This window comes from Papio anubis, chromosome 1 (genome assembly GCF_008728515.1).
Source record: "Papio anubis isolate 15944 chromosome 1, Panubis1.0, whole genome shotgun sequence".
In the NCBI taxonomy this organism is placed as follows: domain Eukaryota; kingdom Metazoa; phylum Chordata; class Mammalia; order Primates; family Cercopithecidae; genus Papio; species Papio anubis.
In genome coordinates this window covers 30,827,641-30,851,087 of record NC_044976.1, presented here as the reverse complement: position 1 = coordinate 30,851,087, position 23,447 = coordinate 30,827,641, and the positions used below count along the sequence as shown (strand labels likewise).

Below are 23,447 nucleotides of genomic sequence, written 5' to 3'. Positions count from 1 at the left end.
TGGGAAGGGAAAGACCTGATCCTCCCCCAGCCTGACACCCGTGAAGGGTCTGTGCTGAAGAGGACTAGTATAAGAGGAAAGAAGGCCTCTTGGCAGTTCAGATAGAGAAAAGCATCTGTCTCCTGCCGGTCCCTGGGCAATGGAACATCTTAGTAAACCCAATTGCATGTTGTTTACTGAGAAAGGAGAAAACCGCCTTGGGGCTGAAGGTGGGATGTGCAAGCGGCAATGCTGCTCTTTATGCACTAAAAAGGTTTATGGAGATGTTTGCAGATGCATATCAAGGCACAGCACTTTTCCTTAAACTTATTCATGTCACAGAGATCTTTATTCATATGTCTTACTGCTGACCTTCTCCCTCCGATGATCCTATTATCCTGCCACTTCCCTTTTTCTAAGATGGTAAAGATCAATAAATACTGAGGGAACTCAGACCGGTGCCAGCGTGGGTCCTCTGTATGCTGGGCAACGGTCCCCTGGGCCCACTTTTTCTTTCTCTATACTTTGTCTCTGTGTCTCATTTCTTTTCTCAAGTCTCTTGGTTCCACCTAACGAGAAACGTCCACAGGTGTGGAGGGGCAGGCCACCCCTTCAATTAGAAAAATAGGAAATGATGGGTACAGGGTTTCTTTTTCAGATGAGGAAAATGTTCTCAAATTGACTGTGGTTGATGGTTGCACAACTGTAAATACACTGAAGACTGAACTGCACACTTAAAACTTCCAAAATAACATGTTTCAAATCTTTATATATATATATATATATATATTTTTTTTTTGAGACAGAGTCTCGCGCTGTCACCCAGGCTGGAGTGCAGTGGCGCGATCTCGGCTCACTGCAAGCTCTGCCTCTCAGGTTCACGCCATTCTCCTGCCTCAGCCTCCGAGTAGCTGGGACTACAGGCGCCCGCCACCACGCCCGGCTAGTTTTTTGTATTTTTAGTAGAGACGGGGTTTCACCATGTTAGCCAGGATGGTCTCGATCTCCTGACCTCGTGATCCACCCGCCTCGGCCTCCCAAAGTGCTGGGATTACAGGCTTGAGCCACCGTGTCCGGCCTCAAATCTTTATATATTTAAGAGAAAACTTGTTCTTGTATAGAATAAACTCTACTTCTACTGCATGACAGAATACCTGTGTCCAATGGCATAATCTTAAAATACAGGAACCACTTTCACAGGAGCAAAATTTACTCTTAGCACCTACTATGCACAAATCACTATGATAGGTACTGCAGAGGATGGGACAGTCTTACCTTCAAAGAACTTGTGATCTGACCCCAGTGAAAAAAAATACATACAATTGTGCGATCCTTTCCGATGCCACTTCTAATGGCAAATGTGGGGTGCCTTTTCTCATGACACCAACTGGGTGTATGACTCAATCCTATTCTGACACTACCTGAAGTTAGCTTTGGGAGACCGTCCTTACTTCAGGAGCCAGTTTCAAGTCGTTGGTCCCAGGCTACCTGCACACTTCTATCCCACTTGACTACAAATTTTAGGGTTCCCACTACTGCCTCCTCAGGTCTGATAATTTGATGCAATGACTCACAGAACCAAAGAAAGCTTTTTACTATTACTGTTTTTTTTTTTTTTTTTTAAAATAAAGGATGCAGCTGAGGAACCACATGGAAGAGATGCATAGGGCAAGGTGGGGAGGGGTTGCAGAGTTTCCATGAAGTCTCTGGGCATGCTACCCTCCCAGTCTGTCAATGAGTTGTTCATCAACCAGGAAGCACATCAAATTAAGAGTTTTTACAGAGTTCAATCTCTAGCCCTGTGACCCCAAGGCTGGTGAGTGGGCTAACAAGTTTTAACCCTCAAATCAAGTAACTGGCCTTTCTGACTAAAGTCACTATGAGGCTATCTAGTGGCCCCACTAAAGTCACCTCACAGTAGAACAAACTCAGGTGTGGTCCAAAGTGGATCACCAGGAACGACAAAGATACTTCTAGCACTCTGCAAACTCCAAGTGTTTTTGGGGAGCTCTGTGCCAAGAACTGGCACAAAGACCAACACTTACTTACTCTATTACAATACTAAAATCACCAAATAAAGTAACAACCTGGAATGGAGGTGATGGCCTCGCAGGGATCTAGTTTAATCTTGAGCTCTTCAGTTTTTGTTTTTTTTTTTTTTTTTTGAGACAGGGTCTTGCTCTGTCACCCAGGCTGGAGTGCAGCGGTGGCATCTTAGCTCATAGCAATCTCTGCCTCCTGGGATCATGCCAGCCTCCCACTTCAGCCTCCCAAGGAGCTGGGACTACAGGTACATGTCACCATGCCCACTTACTAAGTTTTTGCATTAATATTGAAGGGATTTATTAAAAAGAGTGAGGTGAATTTTCTGTTCTCAAGTTACATATCTTTTTCGTAAAAGAATTACAATACAGAAAGGTATAAAGAAACCAAGAACAAGGTACCAACCACATTTTAGCAAACACCTTTTTTTTTGAGACGGAGTTTTGCTCTTGTTGCCCAAGTTGGAGTGCTACGGTGCCATCTTGGCTCACTGAAACCTCTGCCTCCTGGGTTCAAGCAAGTCTCCTGCCTCAGCCTCCCAAGTAGCTGGGATTACAGGCGCCCATCACCATGCCTGGCTAATTTTTGTATTTATTTTTTAGTAGAGACAGGGTTTCACTATGTTGGCCAGGCTGGTCTCGAACTCCTGACCTCAGGTGATCTGCCCACCTCGGCCTCCCAAAGTGTTGGTATTACAGGCATGAGCCACCACACCTGCTAGCAATCAGCTTTCTAAATATAGACTAGATACACAAAATTTTAATATGAAGAATACCATTATGCTATTCTTCAGTCTGCTCTTCCCCTACTTAACAGCACGTCATGAATATCTTATAAGCCTAACTGTACTTCTTTTTTTCCCTTAGAGACCGGGTCTCACTATGTCACCCAAGCTGGAGTGCAGTGGTGTGATCACAGCTCACTGTAGCCTCAAACTCCTGGGCTCAAGGGATCCTTCTATCACAGCCTCCCAAAGAGCAGGGACTAAAGGCACATGCCACCATGTCTCATAGCAGCCTCCATCCCCTGGATTCAAGGTATCCTCCTGCCTCGGCCTCCCAAGTAGCTGGGATCACAGGCACATGCCACCAAGCCTGGCAAATTTTTTTTTTCGGTAGAGACAGGGTCTCACTTTATATTGCCCAGGCTAGTCTAGAACTTCTGGGCTCAAGTGATCCTCTGTATTTGCATTACAGGTGTGAGCCACTGAGCACAGCCCCTAATCATACGTCTTTTTGATAAGTAATATTTTACAAAGTATGGATGTTGTGATGGTATTTGGAGGTAAAAGAAAAAGTATGGATGTAGTACAATCTGTTAATCTGGCAGGTCACAAACTTATTTTATTTCTGTCTTCAATAGTGCTATTTCGTCAGGCGTGGTGGCTCACGCCTGTATTTCCAACACTTTGGGAGGCTGAGGCAGGTGGATCACCGGAGGTCGGGAGTTCAAGTCCAGTTTGACCAACATGGAGAAACCCAATCTCTCCTTAAAAAAAAAAAAAAAAAAATTAGCCAGGAGTGGTAGCGCATGCCTGTAATCCCAGTTACTCAGGAGGCTGAGGCAGGAGAATCGCTTGAACCCAGGAAGCAGAGGTTGCAGTGAGCCAAGATCGCACCATTGCACTCCAGGCTGGATAACAACAAAACTGGCCAGGCGTGCTGGCTCAAGCCTGTAATCCCAGCACTTTGGGAGGCCGAGATGGGCGGATCACAAGGTCAGGAGATCGAGACCATCCTGGCTAACACGGTGAAACCCTGTCTCTTCTAAAAATACAAAAACAAACAAACAAACAAAAAACAAAAAACAAAAAAAACCAAAAAAAAAACTAGCTGGGCGAGGTGGCGGGTGCCTGTAGTCCCAGCTACTCGGGAGGCTGAGGCAGGAGAATGGCGTAAACCCGGGAGGCAGAGCTTGCAGTGAGCTGAGATCCGGCCACTGCACTCTAGCCCGGGCGACAGAGCGAGACTCTGTCTCAAAACAACAACAACAACAACAACAACAACAAAACTGTCTCAAAAATAAAAAGGTTGGACACAGTGACTCATGCCTGTAATTGAGTACTTTGGGAGGTCAAAAAGGGTGGATCATGAGGTCAGAAGTTCAAGACCACCCTGACCAACATGGTGAAACCCCATTTCTACTAAATACAAAAAATTAGTCAGGCATAGTGGTGCACACCTGTAATCCCAGCTACTCAGCAGGCTGAGGCAGGAGAACTGCTTGAACCCGGGAGGCAGAGGTTGCAATGAGCTGAGATCGCTCCACTTCACCCCAGCCTGGGCGAGGGAGTGAGACTCCGCTTAGGGAAAAAAAATTTAAAAAATAAAAAATAAGAAAAAATAGTGCTATTGCAGTTTAAGAAAGTACTGTTGAAAACATCCTCCCTCTCCTCATGACGAGTCAAAAACTATTCCCTGGTACTAGATCTAGTCTGAGAGACAGCAAAACTTTCTTCTGAATTCTTTTCATTTCCCAGATGACCATCAAGCTACGTTAATTCTTAAAAAACAAACAAACAAACAAAAAGTGGGCCAGCCTCAAGCCTGTAATCCCAGCACTCTGGGAGGTGGGCAAATCACTTGAACTCACAAGTTCATGACCAGACTGGCCAACATGGCAAACCCCATCTGTACAAAAAAATTTAAAAAATTAACCAGGCCTGGTAATGCACACCTGTGGTCCCAGTTACTAGGGAGGCTGAGGTAGGAGGATATCTTGAGCCTGAGAATAGGAGGCTGCAGTGAGTTGTAATCGCACCACTGCACTCTGCCTGAACAACAGAGCAAGAAATTGTCTTCCACCTCCAAATTCTGGCAAACTCCATACAACATAAAATTTATTAGCTTAGCCATTTTATGTATACAGTTCAGCGGCATTAAGCACACTTACACTGTATTAACCATAACCACCATCTCCCGAATATAACTTTTTTTTTTAAATTGAGATAGAGTCCCGCTCTGTTGCCCAGGCTGGAGTGCAGTGGTGCGATCTCGGCTCACTGCAAGCTCTGCCTCCTGGGTTCATGCCATTCTCCTGCCTCAGCCTCCTGAGTAGCTGGGACTACAGGCACCTGCCACCACACCTGGCTAGTTTTTTTTTTTTTTTGTATTTTTAGAAGAGACAGGGTTTTACCATGTTAGCCAGGATGGTCTTGATCTCCTGACATCACGATCCACCCGCCTCAGCCTCCCAAAGTGCTGGGATTATAGGCATGAGTCACCGCGCCCGGCCGAATATAACTATTTTTTAACTATTAATGTATGAGACACCACAGTTATTTTTATTAAATTGAAGTGCTTTGAAAATTTAAGAGGCTGGGCATGGTGGCTCACGCCTGTAATCCCAGCACTTTGGGAGGCCGAGGCAGGCAGATCATAAGGTCAAGAGTTCGAGACCAACCTGGCCACCACAGTGAAACCCTGTCTCTACTGAAAATAAAAAAATTAGCTGGGCATGGTGGTGCACATCTGTAGTCCCAGCTACTCAGAAGGCTGAGGCAGGAGAAACGCTTGAAACTGGGAGATGGAAGTTACAGTGAGCTGAGACTGCACCACTGCACTCCAGCCTGGGTGGAAAAGTGAAAGAACATCTCAAAAAAAAAAAAAGAAGAAGAAGAAAATAAAATTTAAGGAGGGTGTTCACATTCTTTCATTCTTTGAGGTAGAGACAGGGAACATTTTTGAAATCTAGATAGGTTTCATGGAGAAACAGTATTTGATGTTGTGAGCTGATACACCTCCTTTGGGTATGTAAATTTGTACTTCTAAGATGATGAGGCGAAGACGGGAGAAACACCGCAGATAGATGGTATGAAATCTGGAAGTGAACTACAACTAGAGGTAAACAGACATGGAAAATTCTTGAGTTTTCAAGTCTGGTTAGCTGGGAAAATGTTGGAGCCATACAAAAAAAAAAAAAAGGAGGAGGAAAGGAGAAAGGAGAAGTGGGAGAGAGGGTCAGTTTTGTTTTGTTTAGCTGAGTTTAAAATACCAGTAGTATAACCAAAATGGTCAAGAACAGGCAGCTGAAAACGATAATGTATAGACAAGTCTTAAAATCACACCTGGGAGTAAAATGAACAGAGATGGTAGCCGTAATCATAAAATATATAAATGTAAATTGATTCTGTGTCTTATTTATCTCACCTCCCCAAAATAAATGACCAAACCCTTACCATTTGCCACACTTGCATGATATTGTCTTCTGATACAGAACAAATCACCCAAGGTTCATTAGGATTCCAGGAGAAATCAGATATCTTGGCAGTGTGACCACCATGAATAAACTGAAAGAGGGAAGAAAACAAAGATGTGAAACGCAGATAGAGGACATTAAATTACAGACTACTTCAGTACTGTCCAGTGCTTTTAACATACCAACAACTCTGGTGGCCCGTCTTCTGCATCTTCCGGGGATTGTTCTTCTCCAATTTTACTAGTACAAAAGCATAATTTTAAAAGTTAAAATAGATTTACCCCTAGTGACTACCTTTGCAAAGTGTAAATAAAGGAAATAAGTACGCAGACAGAGGAATGAACACAAGAATTACCTTAAATCCCAGACATTCAGTCTGCGATCAGTACCACTGGAAGCCAAAATAGTCTCATTGTGAGGTGACCACTGAACCTACACATAGGAATGAAGAAAACAGCAAAGCCATGAATTAGAAAACAAAGGGAAAAAATTCATAAAATATTTAACAATTTAAAAATTCTGTAAACAAAAGGGAAGAGGAAGTCAAAGTATTATAGATGCTACAGGTAAAATTAAGAGCTAAAGAATTTCTTTTACAGGCAGGAGTGGTGGCTCATATCTGTAATCCCAGCACTTTGGGAGGTGGGTGGATCACATGAGGTGAGGAGTTCGAGACCAGCCTGACCAACATGGTGAAACCCTGTCTCTACTAAAAATACAAAAATTAGCTAGGTGTGGTGGCGGGCGCCTATAATCCCAGCTACTTGGGAAGCTGAGGCAGGAGGATTGCTTGAACCCAGGAGGCAGAGATTGTAGTGAGCCGAGATCGTGCCACTGCACTCCAGCCTGGGTGACAGAGACTCTGTCTCAAAAAAAAAAAAATTTCTCGTACGATAACAACCCATTACTAGACATTACTAGACCTAGGATATAAGCTTTTGTTCCATTCCCACACCACCCCCTTGCACACTTTTTGAGATGAAGTCTTAGAGCTCTGTCACCCAGGCTGGAGTACAATGGCAGGATCTTGGTTCAATGCAACCTCCACCTCCCAGGTTCAAGTGACTCTCCCACCTCAGCCTCCCAGGTAGCTGGGATTACAGGTGCCTGCCACCACAGCCGGCAAATTTTTGTATCTGTGTAGAGATGGGGTTAGGTTGGTATCAAAAAAAGAGATGAAGCCTCACTATGTTGCTTCTAGGCTGTACTTGAACTCTTGGGCTCAAGGAACTTGCTGCCTCAACCTCCTTCGTAGCTGGAGTTGTGCACCATGTGCCCAGCATGATCTTATCTTTGGAAACATCAAATCTTGTCTATTCTTGTGGGGTGATCTCAGCTCCCAGCAATCTTTGCCTCCCACGTTCAAGCAATTCTCCTGCCTCAGCCTCCCGAGTAGCTGGGATTACAGGCGCACAGTACCACACCTGGCTAATTTTTGTATTTTTAGTAGAGACGAGATTTCACCATGTTGGTCAGGGTGGTCTCAAACTCCTGACCTCGTGATCCACCTGCCTAGGCCTCCCAAAGTGCTGGGATTACAGGCATGAGCCATTGCACCCAGCCTACCTATTGTTTATTCTTATTGGCTAATTCTGGCCTCTAACCAAATGCAATCCAATTCTGACCTAAGAACTAAAGTACAGATGACATATACAATAACTAGGTTCCTAAGTATTTACTATGAGTTCAGTGTTACACATAAGTCAGAACACCATCACAAGCAAAGCAAAGAGATAGGGTAAGGATAAAATGTTCACCAAGGCGGGCTGAAAAGTAGAAAATAGGAGACTAAGTATGTAGGAGTATGGTTCACCTAAAGCCCAGTTCAGATGCCACCTTCACACACCAGAATTAATCTTTACCACCCTCAGGTTCATAACACTTGACAAAATCTTTTATTATAGTAATTTCTAAACAAGCCCTCCCCCTCACTATAAAATTTTGGCTCGGTTGGGCGTGGTAGCTTATGCCTGTAATCCCAGCACTTTGGGAGGCCAAGGCAGGTGGATCATGGAGACCAGACTGGCCAACATGGTGAAACCCCATCTCTACTAAAAACACAAAAAATTAGTTGGGCATGGTGGCGGGCGCCTGAAATTCCAGCTACCCGGGAGGCTGAGGCAGGAGAATCACTTGAACCTGGGAGGTGAAGGTTGCAGTGAGCCGAGATTGCACCACTACAGTCCAGCCTGGCCAATAAGTGCAAAACTCTGTCCCCCCAGAAAAGGGGAGCTCCTTGACAGCAAAGGCTACATAATGTAATCTCTCATAGTGCCCTAGCAACAAGCTTTGAACACAGTGCAACAATTATTTCTTTTTTTAATTTTTGCAATCAGACCTTGGCGATGACCTTGAGCAGTAGGATATAAACTCCCACATGCTTAGTGTTCCAATAATGGAACACTAGGCATAAATGGTTTTAAACTGATGAGGCAGAAAATATGGAGCCAGAGGTTTAGGCTTGGATTGAAAAATCAACATATGTGGTATGCAATGAAGAATAAAGAATATATTGGAAGAAGGGAAGAGATAACTAAGTGTCAGAAAGAAGGCTGAAAAAATAATCAGGCACTAGTTTTCCTTTCTTTGTAAATTTTTATTAAAAAATAAAGAGACAGGGTTTTGCCATGTTGGCTAGGCTGGTCTCAAACTCCTGGCCTCAAGTAACCCACCCATCTCAGCCTCCTAAAGTGCTGGGATTACAGGTATGAATCATCACACCTGGCCTAGTTTTCTTAATATCTGATGAATGTAGGTGGTCAATAACCAGTTTGAGAAAGTATAGAGATAACAAAGAAATAACAATTCCCACAGAAAGTAGCATAGGAATATAGATTTCTATTTTTAGCAACAGCATAAAGCACATGTGTGCCCACTCACACATCCAGGTTTTTCTTAGAAATAACAAAACAAAATTAGTAGCACTGGTTTCTCTTACCTGGAATATTTCATCCTTATGTGACTCAAAGGAATGCAACTTAAGTTTCAGATTTCTCAGATCCCACAAGGCAACAGTCTAGGTACAAAAAGAAAAACAAGAGTAATTCATTTTTTAAGATAAGAAAAAAAAATACTGTAAGTAAAATTTCTGCAATTCAAAAAAAGCTAGAGAAATTAAATTGTTTTCTATTAAAATAAATGAAACTGACCTTGTCAGCTGATCCTGTGGCAAGAATGAACTCACTATAAGGATTGAAAGAAAGGCAGTTCACTTCAGCAGTGTGAGCGTCGACTGAGTGGCTTGGTTTGGAAGTATTGTTTGAACGAGTATCCCAACTTCAGTGGAAAAAAAAAAAAAGGGAAAAAACCCTTGAAATGGTAACTAAACATAAAACTTAGACAAGATATTAAGTAAAAACCCTGAATGGATTCTACTCACATCATAAGTTTCTGATCATCAGCAACTGACCCAAACAGAGACTCATGGAGCAGATGCCAGGAAACATCTTCTACTACTGCCGTATGCCCTGTAAAGATGGTCTTTGCATCCACCACTTTTCCCTCCTTTGGAACGGCACTGATGTCCCACAGGCAGATGGTCTTAAATGTAAAATTAAACCATCATATAAATGGAAGATTCTCACCTCCCCACACACCCCAAAAAAGAAACCAACTGGTAACTAGCCCAGATTTGCTTCAAAATGGGAAGGATACGCACGTGGTCATCTGAAGCACTAAGTAAGTGCCCACTGAGATTTGGGTTCCAAGAAAGCCCATAGCCTTCCTTTTGATGTCCACGGAGACGCAAGTCTGGGTTGCACTCTCCAGAAGGATCTGCAAAGTGACAGACACATCAAGACTACCCAGTCCACTGGTTCTCTGGGCCTACTGAGCATAACGGAATTTTAATCAAGATGTCTAAAAGCTCTTAACATTTATCAATGATATAGTAACCATTATCACCAAACAGATAATGCTTAAACAGCACCAGTATTTTGTTCTATGTAAAAAGGCATTATTTTTTCATGTAGGCAAAATGAAGAAAAACATACACACATCAATACAAGTCACAAGATGTTAAAATTACACAGAGTAACATGCAATTAAACTCAGAGTGAGTGGAACCATGTGTTCCCATAGTGACTCATTTGTATTTGAATAGAAAGGGGCACATACCTGGTTTAGAAGGATGTTTTGTATAGTCAAAGACAAGAACATCACTGGAAGGAGTCTTTGTTGCGATGATACAAGGGTTCTGGGGCATATAACGGGCCCTGTTTACTTCTCCTTCATGGTTGATCTTGATTTCTATTTCAATTTTTCCACTAACTGAACCAAAACCTCCAAATTCTGTAAATAAATTAATTGCAAATGAGGACAAAACAAGAGCTACTCTAGGGTACCCAGAGTATAAAAACACAGGCAAGGATTTTTTTTCCTTAGGAACAAACTGGCATAATACTAGATATTATCTATACATTTGCTAGCACTATAAAGTGCTTTCCTACCCCTGTGATTCCAGGTAGTTAAATACCTAATAAGAAATACAGTCAGCCCTCCATATCAGTGGGTTCTTCATCCATGAATTCAACTAATCATTAAGTGAAAATATTCAGAAAAACAATGCATGTATTGAACACATACAGATTTCCCCCTCATCATTATTCCCTGAACAATACAGCCTATTTATATAACATTTACATTGTATTCGGTATTATAGATAATCTAGAGACATTTTAAAGTATATGAGAAGATCTGCATAGGTTATGTGCAAACATTATGCCATGCTGTATCAGAAACTTCAGCATCTGTGAATTTTGGTATCTGAAGGTGGTCTTGGAAACAATTCCCCACGGATTCTGAGAGATGGCTGTATTATATTACTGTCTGAAGTTAAGGAAAACTAGAATTCTACTGATGTAGGGTCCAGCCCTACAGGGCTTAGCGGGTATTCTCCCCGTGTGCGGAGACGAGAGATTGTAAGAAATAAAGACACAAGACAAAAGAGATAAAGAGAAAACAGTTGGGCCTGGAGAACCACTACCACCAAGACCTGGAGATCGGTAGTGGCCCCGAATGGCTAAATGCGCTGATAATTTATTGCATACAAGACAAGGGGGCAGGGTAAGGAGGGTGAGTCGTCCAAGTGATTGATAAGGTCAAGCAAGTCACGTTATCACGAGACAGGGGACCCTTCACTTTTAGGTAGCTGAATCTGAGGGAAGGCAGCATACCTCACCGTTTCCTTCTATGCACTTATCAGAAAGATCAGACTTTAAGACTTTCACTATTTCTTCTACTGCTATTTTCTAAGAACCTCAAAGAGGAATCAGGAGTAAGGGAGGAACATGAAAGTGGACAAGGAGCGTGACCACCGAAGCATAGCACCACAGGGAGGGGTTTAGGCCTCTGGATGACTGCAGGCAGGCCTGGATAATATCCAGCCTCCCACAAGAAGCTGGTGGAGCAGAGTGTTCCCTGACTCCTCCAAGGAAAGGGAGGCTCCCTTTCACGGTCTGCTAAGTAATGGGTGCCTTCCTAGGCACTGGCGTTACCATTTGACCAAGGAGCCCTCAAGCGGCCCTTATGTGGGCCTGACAGAGGGCTCACCTCTTGCCTTCTAGCTCACTTCTCAAAATGTCCCTTCAGCACCTGACCCTATACCCACCAGTTATTCCTTGGTTATATTAGTAATACAACAAGGAGTAATATTAAAAGTTGATGATTAATAATGATTATACCAATGACTGATAATGTCCAAGATCATCTCTATATCTACTTTGTATTATAACTATTCTTTATTTTAACTATTTTCTTTATTATACTGAAACAGTTTGTGCCTTCAGTCACTTGTCTCGGCACCTGGGTTATCCTTTGCCCACATACTTCAAAAACAGATCTTAATGAAGTTTTCAAATTTCAAAGTACAAATAAGTATGCCGAATAAATAAAACCAATGCTACTACTATAATGAATATTAAGCATACAATGTGCTAAACACTGAAGTGCTCTTCTTGCATCGCTTGTCTGAAGCTCTAGTTTGGGATGAATGTTCTGAAATACCATCATGCCGTTTATCTTCTCCTTACAGTGTTTCTTTTATTTCAGTGAGGAAAAACAGAGCCACAGCAGCCAGTTCCATTTTGCTACACCCACTTACACACGCCAACCAAAGTCCCTGGTTGAAATAAACCAGGTAGGCAACAACTAGATGAAAACATTTTTTATTCACACATGACTACTATATGCACTTAGAGAGTTCTCTCAAGTACCATTATAATATGTATAACAATATAATGTGTGATTATGTAAATCTTGGCAAAGCAATATATAAACAAAGGTAGTTAATGATCAAAGAGTAATAGAAGGCAGCATGATATGGTTGCAAAAGTTCCAAAGTAAGAGTCAGACTCAGGTCCCTAAGTGGCTCTGTCACTTACTTAGTTTGGTGATCCAGGGAAGGCCTTCAGTTTCTGAGCCTCAAATACCTTATCCACAAAGCAAAGAAGTTGTGAGAGTAACTTAAAAATAAATAAAAATATTCTGTCAATCGCATTGCTATGCAGTGCTATTCTTTTTTTTCTTTTTCTTTTTTTTTAGACAGGGTCTTGCTCTGTCATCCAGACTGGAGTGCAGTGGCGCAATCTCGGCTCACTGCAACCTCTGCCTCCTGGGTTCAAGCGATTCTCCTGCTTCAGCCCCCCAAGTAGCTGGGATTGCCGCCATGTGCCACCACGCCCAGGTAATTTTTATATTTTTAGTAGAGATGGGGTTTCATCACGGTAGCCAAACTGGTCTTAAACTCTTGACCTCAGATAATCTATCCGCTTCATTCTCCCAAAGTGCTGGGATTACATGAGAGAGCCACTGGGCCGGGCCTAGTGTTATTCTTTGAAGGACAAACATCTTTTCAGAAGGCAAAGACATACATGGGTGGTATGGCTGGCATATTAGATAACTTTCAACTTCAAAATAACTTTTGAAAAGCAAACGTTTCACACAGGCTAAAAACCTAAAAATAAAAATTCAAGATAGATTCTAAAGGAGAAAAAAATCCCACATTAAACTAATTTTTCCCATAACTCCAGCCCACAAGCATCTACAATCTATGAAAAAACAAGGCATATATGGTATGTATCTCAAGAAACTTCAGTCTAAGTACAGGCACAGCTCGTTTTATTGTGCATCACAGATATGTTTTTTCCCCAATTGAAGGTTACAGCAACCCTGCATTGAGTAAGTCTATTAGTGCCATTTTCCCAACATGTGTTCAGTTGGTGCTTCTGGGTCAGCATTTTTTTTTTTAGCAATGAAGTATTTCCAAATTAAGGTATGTACATTGTTTTTTAGGCATAATGCTATTGCACGCTTAGGAGACTACAGTAAAATGTAAACATACAAAAAATCTGTGTGGTTTGCTTTATATATTTGCTTTACTGCAGTGATTTGGAACTGAATCCTCATCATATCTCCAATGACACCCCCCCCAAAAAAGTGGCTGGGCATAGTGGCTCACATCTGTAATCCCAGCACTTTGGGAGGCCGAGATGGGTGGATCACGAGGTCAGGAGTTCGACACCAGCATGGCCAATATGGCAAAACCCCTTCTCTACTAAAAATACAAAAATTAGCTGGGCGTAGTGGCACGTGCCTATAGTCCCAGCTGCTCTGGAGGCTGAGGCAGGAGAATCGCTTGAACTCAGGAGGCAGAGGTTGCACTGAGCCAAGATTGCGCCACTACGCTACAGTTTGGGCGACAGAGAGAAACTCTGTCTCAGAAAAAACAAACAAACAAACAAAAAAAAACGATAGCTGCCAGAAAAGAGGCACCAATAACAAAGGAGAAGCCACAGCTGGCACAGAGCCCATGAAGCAAGGGATAACCACTACATAACGTTGGTTATTTCAGTATCGGGCATATATTAAACATAGGCCTCCTTCACCATAAACAAAACTACAGTAGTAAGAACTTAGTGTATTCAAAATTGAAAACTGGGCTGGCCCAATGTTATGGGTTATCAGAACTTATTACATCAGTGTTACCAAAGTTGCACATACCCCTCAATGTTAAATTTGACAGGGTTCAGGAGATCAAGACTATCCTGGCTAACACAGTGAAACCCCATCTCTACTAAAAATACAAAAACAATTAGCTGGGCATGGTGGCAGGCACCTGTAGTCCCAGCTACTCAGGAGGTTGAGGCAGAATGGCGTGAACCCGGGAGGTGGAGTTGCAGTAAGCCGAGATCGCGCCACTGTACTCCAGCCTGAGCGACAGAGCTAGACTCCATTTCCAAAAAAAAAAAAGGTAAATAAAAAATAAAAAATTGACAGGATTAGAAAAATAAATGTAAACTGCATTTAAAAAACACTTCAGGGGCTGACTGCGGTGGCACATGACTATAATCCTAACTGCTTGGGAGGCTGAGAATGCAGTAAGCTGTGATCACACCACTGCATTCCAGCCTGGGCAACAGAGTGAGACCTCTGTCTGAAAAAATACACATATAGTAATATAAATAAATAGGTGTTGAAACTGGTATGTGAAAAGGCCAATCTGAAGTAGAAAAGAAAGGCTGAGGTATCAACTTGCCTTCCTATTTTGCTGGCTTCTCTCCATATAAATAATATTAAAACAAACATGAGGTATAACATGATATAGTAAAGGTGCACAAGTTGTTGTAGTTTGATGAATTTTTACATATGTACGCACCAGGTCAAAATATAAAACATTCCCATCCCAGAAGGTACGAACGGTGTCTTCCCAGTCAATACTATGTCCTCAAACAAGGTAACTACCATATGAATTTTACCATTGAGCCACTTTTTGAGCCCATGAACCTTACAACTAAGAATACCAGCTTCAGTAAAATATATAATAATTTATTATAAACTTGGACTAAAGACCAGAGACATCACTTACTTATTTTTATTTTTTCTGAGAATGAGTCTTGCTCATTAACCAGGCTGGAGTGCAGTAGTAGCGCAATCTCGGCTCACTGCAACCTCCGCCTCCCGGGTTCAAGCCATTCTACTGCCTCAGCCTTCCAAGTAGCTGGGACTACAGGCACGTACCACCACGTCCAGCTAATTTTTTGTATTTTTAGTAGAGATGGGGTTTTACCATGTTGGCCAGGCTTGTCTTGAACTCCTGACCTCGTGATCCACATGCCTCAGCCTCCCAAAGTGCTGGAATTACAGATGCCAGCCACTGCGCCTGGGCGAGATACCAGTTTCTTAAAAAACAAAACTAGGCTGGGCATGGTGGCTCACGCCTATAATCCCAGCACTCTGGGAGGCTGACGCGGGTGGATCATGAGGTCAGGAGTTTGACACCAACCTGGCCAATATAGTGAAACCCCATCCCTACAAAAAATACAAAATAAGCCGGGCACGGTGGTGCACGCCTGTAATCCCAGCTACTCAGGAGGATGAGGCAGGAGAATCACTTGAACCCAGGGGGCAGAGGTTGCCGTGAGCCAAGATCGCCACACTGCGCTCCAGCCTGGGCGACAGAGCGAGACTGTCTCAAAAAAAAAAAAAAAAAGAAAGATAAAAAGTGGGCAAAGGACATGAACAGACACTTCTCAAAAGAAGATATATAAGTGGACAATGAATGTGGAAAAAAAGATCAACATCACCATTTATCAGAGAAATGCAAATCAAAACAGATAGATGCCTCTCACACCAGTCAGAATGGCTATTAAAAAGTCAAAAAATAACATGGTGAGGCTGCAGAGAAAAGGGAACACTTAGACACTACTGGTGGGAATGCAAATTAGTTCAGCAACTGTGAAAAGCAGTCTGTGGAGATTTCTCAAAGAACTAAAAATAGGGCCAGGCATGGTGGCTCACGCCTATAATCCCAGCACTTTGGGAGGCTGACGCAGGTGGACCACCTGAGGTTGGGAGTTTGAGACCAGCCTGACCAATATGGAGAAACTCTGTCTCTACTAAAAATACAAAATTAGCCGGGTGTGGTGGGGCATGCCTGTAATCCCAGATACTCGGGGAGCTGAGGCAGAAGAACTGCTTGAACTTCGGAGGCGCAGACTGCAGTGAGCCGAGATCACGCCACTTACTTTACTCCAGCAACAAGAGTGAAACTCCGTCTCAAAAACAAAAAAAAACACAAAAAACCCACAAAGAACTAAAAATAGAACTACCATTCAACCCAGCAATCCCATTACTGGGTATATACCCAAAATAAAAGAAATCGTTCTACCAAAAAGACACATGCACTTGTTATGTTCACTGTAGCATTATACACAATAGCAAAGATACGGAATCAACCCAAGTGTCCATCAATGGTTGACTGAATACAAAAAATTTTTTTGGCTTACTGGCTCAGGCCTATAAGCCCAGAACTTCGGGAGGCCAAAGTGGGTGAACTGCATGAGCCCAGGAGTTTTCAGACTAGCCTGGGCAATGTGGTGAGACCCACTCCTCCACAAAAAATACAATGGAAATCGGCTGGGCATGGTGGCGCATGCCTGCAATCCCAGCTACTCAGGATGCTGAGGCAGGAGGATTGCTTGAGCCCAGGAAGCAGAGGCTGCAGTGAGCCGAGACTGTGCGACTGCACTCCAGCCTGGGTGACGAAGCAAGACTCCGCCTCAAAATAACAACAAAAACTCAATCATTTAGGAAAAAAAGGCTGGATTCTGATTCCATACCAAATACCAGAACAATAAGTTTTAATGGCCCAAACATAAAAGTCCCAGAAGACAACAATAGATGAATACATACTTTATGAAATCATTGAATGGGGAGGTCTGAGGTGGAAAGATTGAGGCCAGAGTTGAAGATCAGCCTGAGCAACATAGTGACACGCCATTTCTTAAAAAAAAAAATTAAATTATCTGGATGTAGTGGCGGGTGCCTGTAATTCCAGCTACTTGGGAGGCTGAGGCAGGAGAATAGCTTGAACCCGGGTGGCGGTGGTCACAGTGAGCAGAGATTGCGCCACCGTACTACAGCCTGGGCGGCAGAGCCAGACTCCGACTCAAAAAAAAAATAAATAAAATAAAAATAAATAAAAAATCCAGGTATGGTGGTGTACGTCTATAGCTAGAGCTACTTGGGAGGCATAGGTGGGAGGATCATTTGAGCCCATAAGGAGGCTGCAGTCAGCTAAGATCATGCCAGCGCACTCCAGCCTGGATGACAGAGCAAGGCCCCATTAAAAAAGCAACTTACAGCTTCTAATCAATAACAGGACTAAAGATTTTAGGTTAAACTAGAAAATGATCTGCACCTATTTATTGGGTGGAGAGGGTGTAATTTACCTTATACGAAGAGATACTCAAAAGGAAATATGGGCAAAAGACATAAATAAGCAGCTCAAGGGAAATATGAAGTAAGCTCAACATCACAAATAAAAAAAGCAATGTAAACTGAGAATCAGTTCTATTGAGTCCAGTGTTGGCAAGGGCATGGAGAAACAGACATAAATACATACGCTGTTGTGGGACTTCAAATCTTTTTTTGGAGTGCAACTTAGCAGCATCAATTATATTAAAAAATGGTCCTGCCCTTTGATACAACATTCTACTTAGAGAGTATTTCTATAGCAAAACTATGCTTTTGAAGTCAAAAAATTAGAAACCATCTAAATGTCAATCAATAAGGAATCATTATGGTCTACTATATAGCCATCGAAAGGAGGTAGGTGACCTTATATTATATATAATTGCTTATATTAGGCCACAAGAGCAAATTCTGAACCTATATTGCATATTCTATACTTGGCATACAAAACTACTCAACATATTTGTTTAATGAGTGATCCAATACACAGGATAAATCCTTTAGAAAACAATACATCACAATACATCAAGTGATATCCAGGGGAAAAGTTTTTGTTTTGTTTTTCGAGATGGAGTTTCCCCTTTTTATTTGCCCAGGCTGGAGTGCAATAGTGAGATCTTGGCTCACTGCTATCTCTGCCTCCTGAGTTCAAGTGATGCCATCTTGCCTCAGCCTCCTGAGTAGCTGGGTTCTTACAGGTGCATGCCACCACGCGTGGCTAATTTTTTATTTTTAGTAGAGACAGGGTTTCACTATGTTGGGCCAGGCTGGTCTCGAAGTTCTGACCTCAAGTGATCCACTGGTCTCAGCCTTCCAAAGTGCTGGGATTACAGGCGTGAGTCACTGCACCTGGCTGGGGAAAGGTTTATTATATGGAAGAAGGGGTGTGTTTTTAACATTATGTGTAAAATTATATATACAATTATATATATATTACAAAATTATAAAATATATAAATCATATGTATATTTTATCAAATTATATAATTATATAATTTTACACACAAACACAATATATATACACACACATATATGTAGTTTTACAATTTATCACACTACCAATTAGAGTATTTGTGCCTAAGTAACAGCAAGAACAAAAGGCAGGAGGATCATTTGAGGTCAGGAGTTCAAGACCAGCCTGACCAACATGATGAAACCTTGTCTCTACTAAAAATATAAAAATTAGCCAGGGATGGCGGTGCATGCCTGTAGTCCCAGCTATTTAGGATGCTGAGGCAGGAGACTCGCTTGAACCTGGGAGGCGGAGGTCGCAGTGAGCCAAGATCGCACCACTGCACTCCAGCCTGGGCGGCAGAGCAAGACTCCATCTCCAAAAAAAAGGGGAAAGAGTAAGCATGTCATGATCAGTTAAACCCTTAGGTTATGGCCTAAAAATAGGATATAATGAAACAACTCATTGGAACTTAGTTTCTATACATATAGGGAGTGCCATGGTTAAGTCATTTCTACCACTTTAAACCTAGAAAGGGTAATTTAAGTTAGTGTTTCTCAACCTTTTTTTTCATTACTGCTCCTCTAAGAAATCTTTTAAGAACTACCCCTTCCCCACCAGTCCCACGAAATTTTAATACCATAGATATCCTATGTACTTTGTGCATATCTGTGCTTTAGACAATCAACCAGTAAGATTATTTACACCTACTCACACACACAAACCAATTTTCACCTCTTTAGGGGTAGTTATCTCCCATCTTTTTTTTTTTTTTTGAGACGGAGTCTCAGCTTCTGTCAGCCTCCGGGCTGGAGTGCAGTGGCCGGATCTCAGCTCACTGAAAGCCTGGCCTCCTGTCTCATTCTCTGCCTCAGCTCTGAGTAGCTGGGACTATCAGCCACCGCCTCAAGCTAATTTTTTTTTGTGTATTTTTAGTAGAGACAGGGTTTCACTGTGCTGGGGCCAGGATGGTTCGATTCTGACTCCTCGTGATCCCTGCTCAGCCTTCCCAAAGTGTTGATTATAGGTTTGAGCCACCGTGCCCGGCATCTCCCATCTTAAGAATGTACAGCAATATGGACGGGCGCGGTGACTCAAGCCTGTAATTCCAGCACTCTGGGAGGCTGAGGTGGGTGGATCACATGAGGTCAGGAGTTCAAGAGCAGCCTGGCCAATCCAGGAACCCTGTCTTACTAAAATACAAAAACTAGCTAGGCGTGGTGGCAGGTGCCTGTAATCCCAGCTACTCAGGAGGATGAGGCAAGAGAATCGCTTGAACCTGGGAGGCAGAGGTTGCAGTGAGTGAGGATCACGCCACTACACTCCAACCTAGGCAACAGAGCGAGATTCTGAACAAAAAAATAAAAAATAAATCAAGAATGTACAGCAGGCCGGGCTGGTGGCTCTTTCACGCCTGTAATCCCAGCACTTTGGGAGGCCTAGGCTGGGCTGGGATCAAGCCTGGGGAGATCCAGACCATGGTGAAACCCCCTGCCTCTACTAAAAATACAAAAAATTAGCCGGGCTGGGTGGCAGGTGCCTGCAGTCCCAGCTACTTGGGAGGCTGAGGCAGGAGAATGGCAGGAACCCGAGAGCGAGCTTGCAGGTGGAGCCGAGATCAGCCACTGCACTCCAGCCAGGGGACAGAGCAAGACCGCCTCAAAAAAAAAAAAAAAAAAAAAAAAAAGAAAAGAATGTACAGCAATAATATATAGTATATTTCTGCTTCTTTCAATTGCAGAAATCCTCCCCGCCAGCACCAGCTGAGAAAAGTTTATTGTGAAGGTACAGAACCAAGGATGTGTTAAATATTTCTTCTGATATCTACAACTCTAATATAAATATCTACCATTGCAAACTCAGGCTTTCCTCAAGCTTAAATATTGTTTCTAAAGTCACAGTTTATCAAACTGGATATAACTTTTATAATTCAAAAACATAAAAAGATTATGACCCACACATCTTTACTTCTTTCACGTTTAAGATTCCTACCTCCTTTCTCACTGTCGTAGTGTGACGCATCAAACTGAGCATCATCATTAGGGAGTTGCACACTGGCTATAACAAGATGGTTTTGTTCATCCGATGTGTGTGTCCCCAGGACAAGTCGATGAATGCTGAAATCCTTCCCTTCCGGTCTGTAACGGCAACATATGGTCACTATTCAAATTAGTAACATCAGGAGACCGCGAGGTCAACAATATACGTGTACGTAAAAGTCACTACTACACAATCAGGTTTTAAGAGAGGGGAAAAGTCATTAAGAGTCTTTTCTTCTCTCTCTCTCTCTCTTTTTTTTTTATAAATAAATAGTCTCACTCCTTCGCCCAAGCTGGAATGGAGTGGTGCGATCTTGGCTCACTTCAACCTCTGGCTCTTGGGTTCAAGTGATTCTCACACCTCAGCCTTCCTAGTAGCCGGGACTACAGGAACCCGCCACCATGCCTGGCTAATTTTTGTATTTTTAGTAGATATGGGATTTCACCATGTTGGCCAGGCTGGTCTCGAACTCCTGGCCTCAAATTTTCCACCCACCTCAGCCTCCCAACGTGCAGCAATTACAGGCAAGAGTCACCGTGCCTGGCCAAGAGCCACATTTTCTACTTAATTACTCTGGAGAAAAAGTAAAACGTTTAATGGAATAAAATGGGAATTAACTACTCACTCACTACCAACAGGTTGGAGGGAAAGCAAACCATTGTTGGGTATGCTAATAATTTTGCTCACTAAAATTTTTCATTGAAAAAAAGGGGAAAGGGTGCAAAGAAATTGAAAAGAAAAAAATGAAAAAAGGGAAAGAAGAGGAAATAACATTAAGTAAACCAATTTACCAAATATTTACTAACTGCTGAATCAATGGACACATGGCTCCAAACGTAATGTAAGTACAAAGAAGATTACAACACAATTCCTGACCTCAAAAAAACCTGCGGCTGGGCTAGGCACGGCGGCTCACGCCTGTAATCCCAGCACTTTGGGAGGCCGAAGAAGGTGGATCACCTGAGGTCAGGAGTTCCAGACCAGCCTGACCAATATGGTGAAATCCCATCTCTACTAAATACAAAATTTAGCTAGGCATGGTGGCAGGTGCCTGTAATCCCAGCTACTCAGGAGGATGAGGCAAGAGAATCGTTACTAAAATACTACTAAATTAGCTGTGTGTAGTGGCGGTGACTATAGTCCCAGCTACTAGGGAGGGTGGGACAGGAGAACTGCTTGAACCTAGGAGTTAGAGGTTGTAGCGAGCCAAGATGGCGCCACTGCACTCCAGCCTGGGCAAAAGAGCAAGATTCTGTGTCAAAAAACAAAACAAAACAAAAAACAAACAATCGGCAGCTGGCTAATCCCAGCTACTCGGGAGGCTGAGGCACAAGAATTGCTTGAACCTGAAAGGTGGAGGCTGCAGTGAGCAGAGATCGTGCCACTGCACTCCAGCCTGGGTGACACAGAAAGACTGCCTCCTGTCTCAAAAAAACAAAAACAAAAACAAAAAACCAAAGAAAGAAAGAAAGAAAAGAATGAAAAGGAAAGGAAGAAAATTAAACAACGTGCCTAAGATCACACAGCTACTAAGTAACAGAAGTATGCTGAAGTCCAAATCTGACTTCTGATATGGGAGAGCACAGTGGGAGAGAAGGCCGATTAAAATGGACTTTATTTAGTGTCCTGAATGCTGTCTTAAGGCATTCTGGACTCCATACTGGGTCAAGGGCATCCACATCATCTGGGAACTTGTTAGAATGCAAATTCTCACATCTACTCCAGACCCATTGAATCAGCAACTCTAGAAGGTGGGGCACAACTATCTATCTCACAATACCTCCAGCTGATTACAATGCATATAAAATTTTGAGAACCCCTGGTCTAGATGGGAAAGATCCTACACAAGCAGAATTCATTGGGGTTTATAAATTGACTGCCTATAAAATGGAGAAAGGTTAAATGTCAAACCAAAGCCAATTATGATGAAAAGAAACAGGAACAGTAGGAGAGAAAGTTGGGGTAAGGCCTTCATAGAAGGAGTAATTCCATTTACAACATGTCAAACTGAGGAAGCCAGTAAGATATACCAGGGAAGATACTGGCAGGCAGAAGAAAAATCAGGAAAAGCTCCAGAGAAATTAGGTCTAAAGATATCAATAGGAATTCTTCTGCACAGATGTCACAGGCAAAGCTTTGAGAGCATCTACCTTACACTGAAAAGAGGGATATGAACAGAAAATTGTAATTACCTGTATGTAGACGGTTAGACAAAGAACCAGAAAAAGAATGAAGGAGAAGACAGTGTTACAGAACTACAATTGTGGTTTTTCTTTTCTTAAAAGGGGGAAATGGATATGAATAAACACCAGAAAAAGAACACACACAAAAGTAAACACTGAATCAGGGCTGCTTGCTTGTAAGCAATCCTTATCTTAAAAAACAACAAGGCCAAGGTGGCTCATGCCTGTAATCCCAGCACTTTGGGAGGCCAAAGTGTGAGGATCACTAGAGCCCAGAAGTTAAAGAACAGCCTGGGCAACATAGCAAAAAATTTTTCAAAAATTAGCTAGGCGTGGTAGCGTGTGCATGTAGTCTCAACTATTCCAGAGGCTGAGGCAGAAGAATCCCCTGGCCCAGAAGGTCAAGCCTGCAGGGAACTCTGACTGTGCCACTGTAACCCAGTCTGCGCAACAGAGCAAGATCCTGTCTCAAAACAATTTTCGGCCAGGTGCAGTGGCTCACGCCTGTAATCACAGCACTCTGGGAGGCTGAGGCAGGTGGATCACCCGAGGTCAGGAATTTGAGACCAGCCTGGACAACATGGTGAAACCCCCTCTACTAAAAATACAAAAAATTAGCTGGGCATGGTGGCGGGTGCCTGTAATCCCAGCTACTTGGGAGACCGGGGGAGGAGAATCGCTTGAACCCGGGAGGCGGAGGTTGCAGTGATCTGAGATCGTGCCACTCCACTACAGTATGGGTAACAAGAGTGAAACTCCGTCCTTCGTGTCAAAACAACAACAAAAAACCAATTCTCACATTAT

The 23,447-nt window shown here is 42.8% G+C and overlaps 1 protein-coding gene across 1 annotated transcript in view; it reads right to left on the bottom strand.

Annotated features, from left to right (window-relative positions):
- The window catches only part of RBBP4 (RB binding protein 4, chromatin remodeling factor), a 30,676-nt gene that overhangs the window by 2,796 nt on the left and 4,433 nt on the right, over positions 1-23,447 (bottom strand). Inside the window, exons 3-11 of the mRNA XM_031666696.1 lie at positions 20,413-20,558; positions 10,336-10,509; positions 9,878-9,993; positions 9,599-9,759; positions 9,369-9,495; positions 9,158-9,235; positions 6,575-6,651; positions 6,402-6,459; positions 6,200-6,310 (exon numbers count right to left, since the gene is read on the bottom strand). Coding sequence (XP_031522556.1) covers positions 6,200-6,310; positions 6,402-6,459; positions 6,575-6,651; positions 9,158-9,235; positions 9,369-9,495; positions 9,599-9,759; positions 9,878-9,993; positions 10,336-10,509; positions 20,413-20,558 — 1,048 coding nt within the window. The remainder of the gene's footprint in view (positions 1-6,199; positions 6,311-6,401; positions 6,460-6,574; positions 6,652-9,157; positions 9,236-9,368; positions 9,496-9,598; positions 9,760-9,877; positions 9,994-10,335; positions 10,510-20,412; positions 20,559-23,447) is intronic.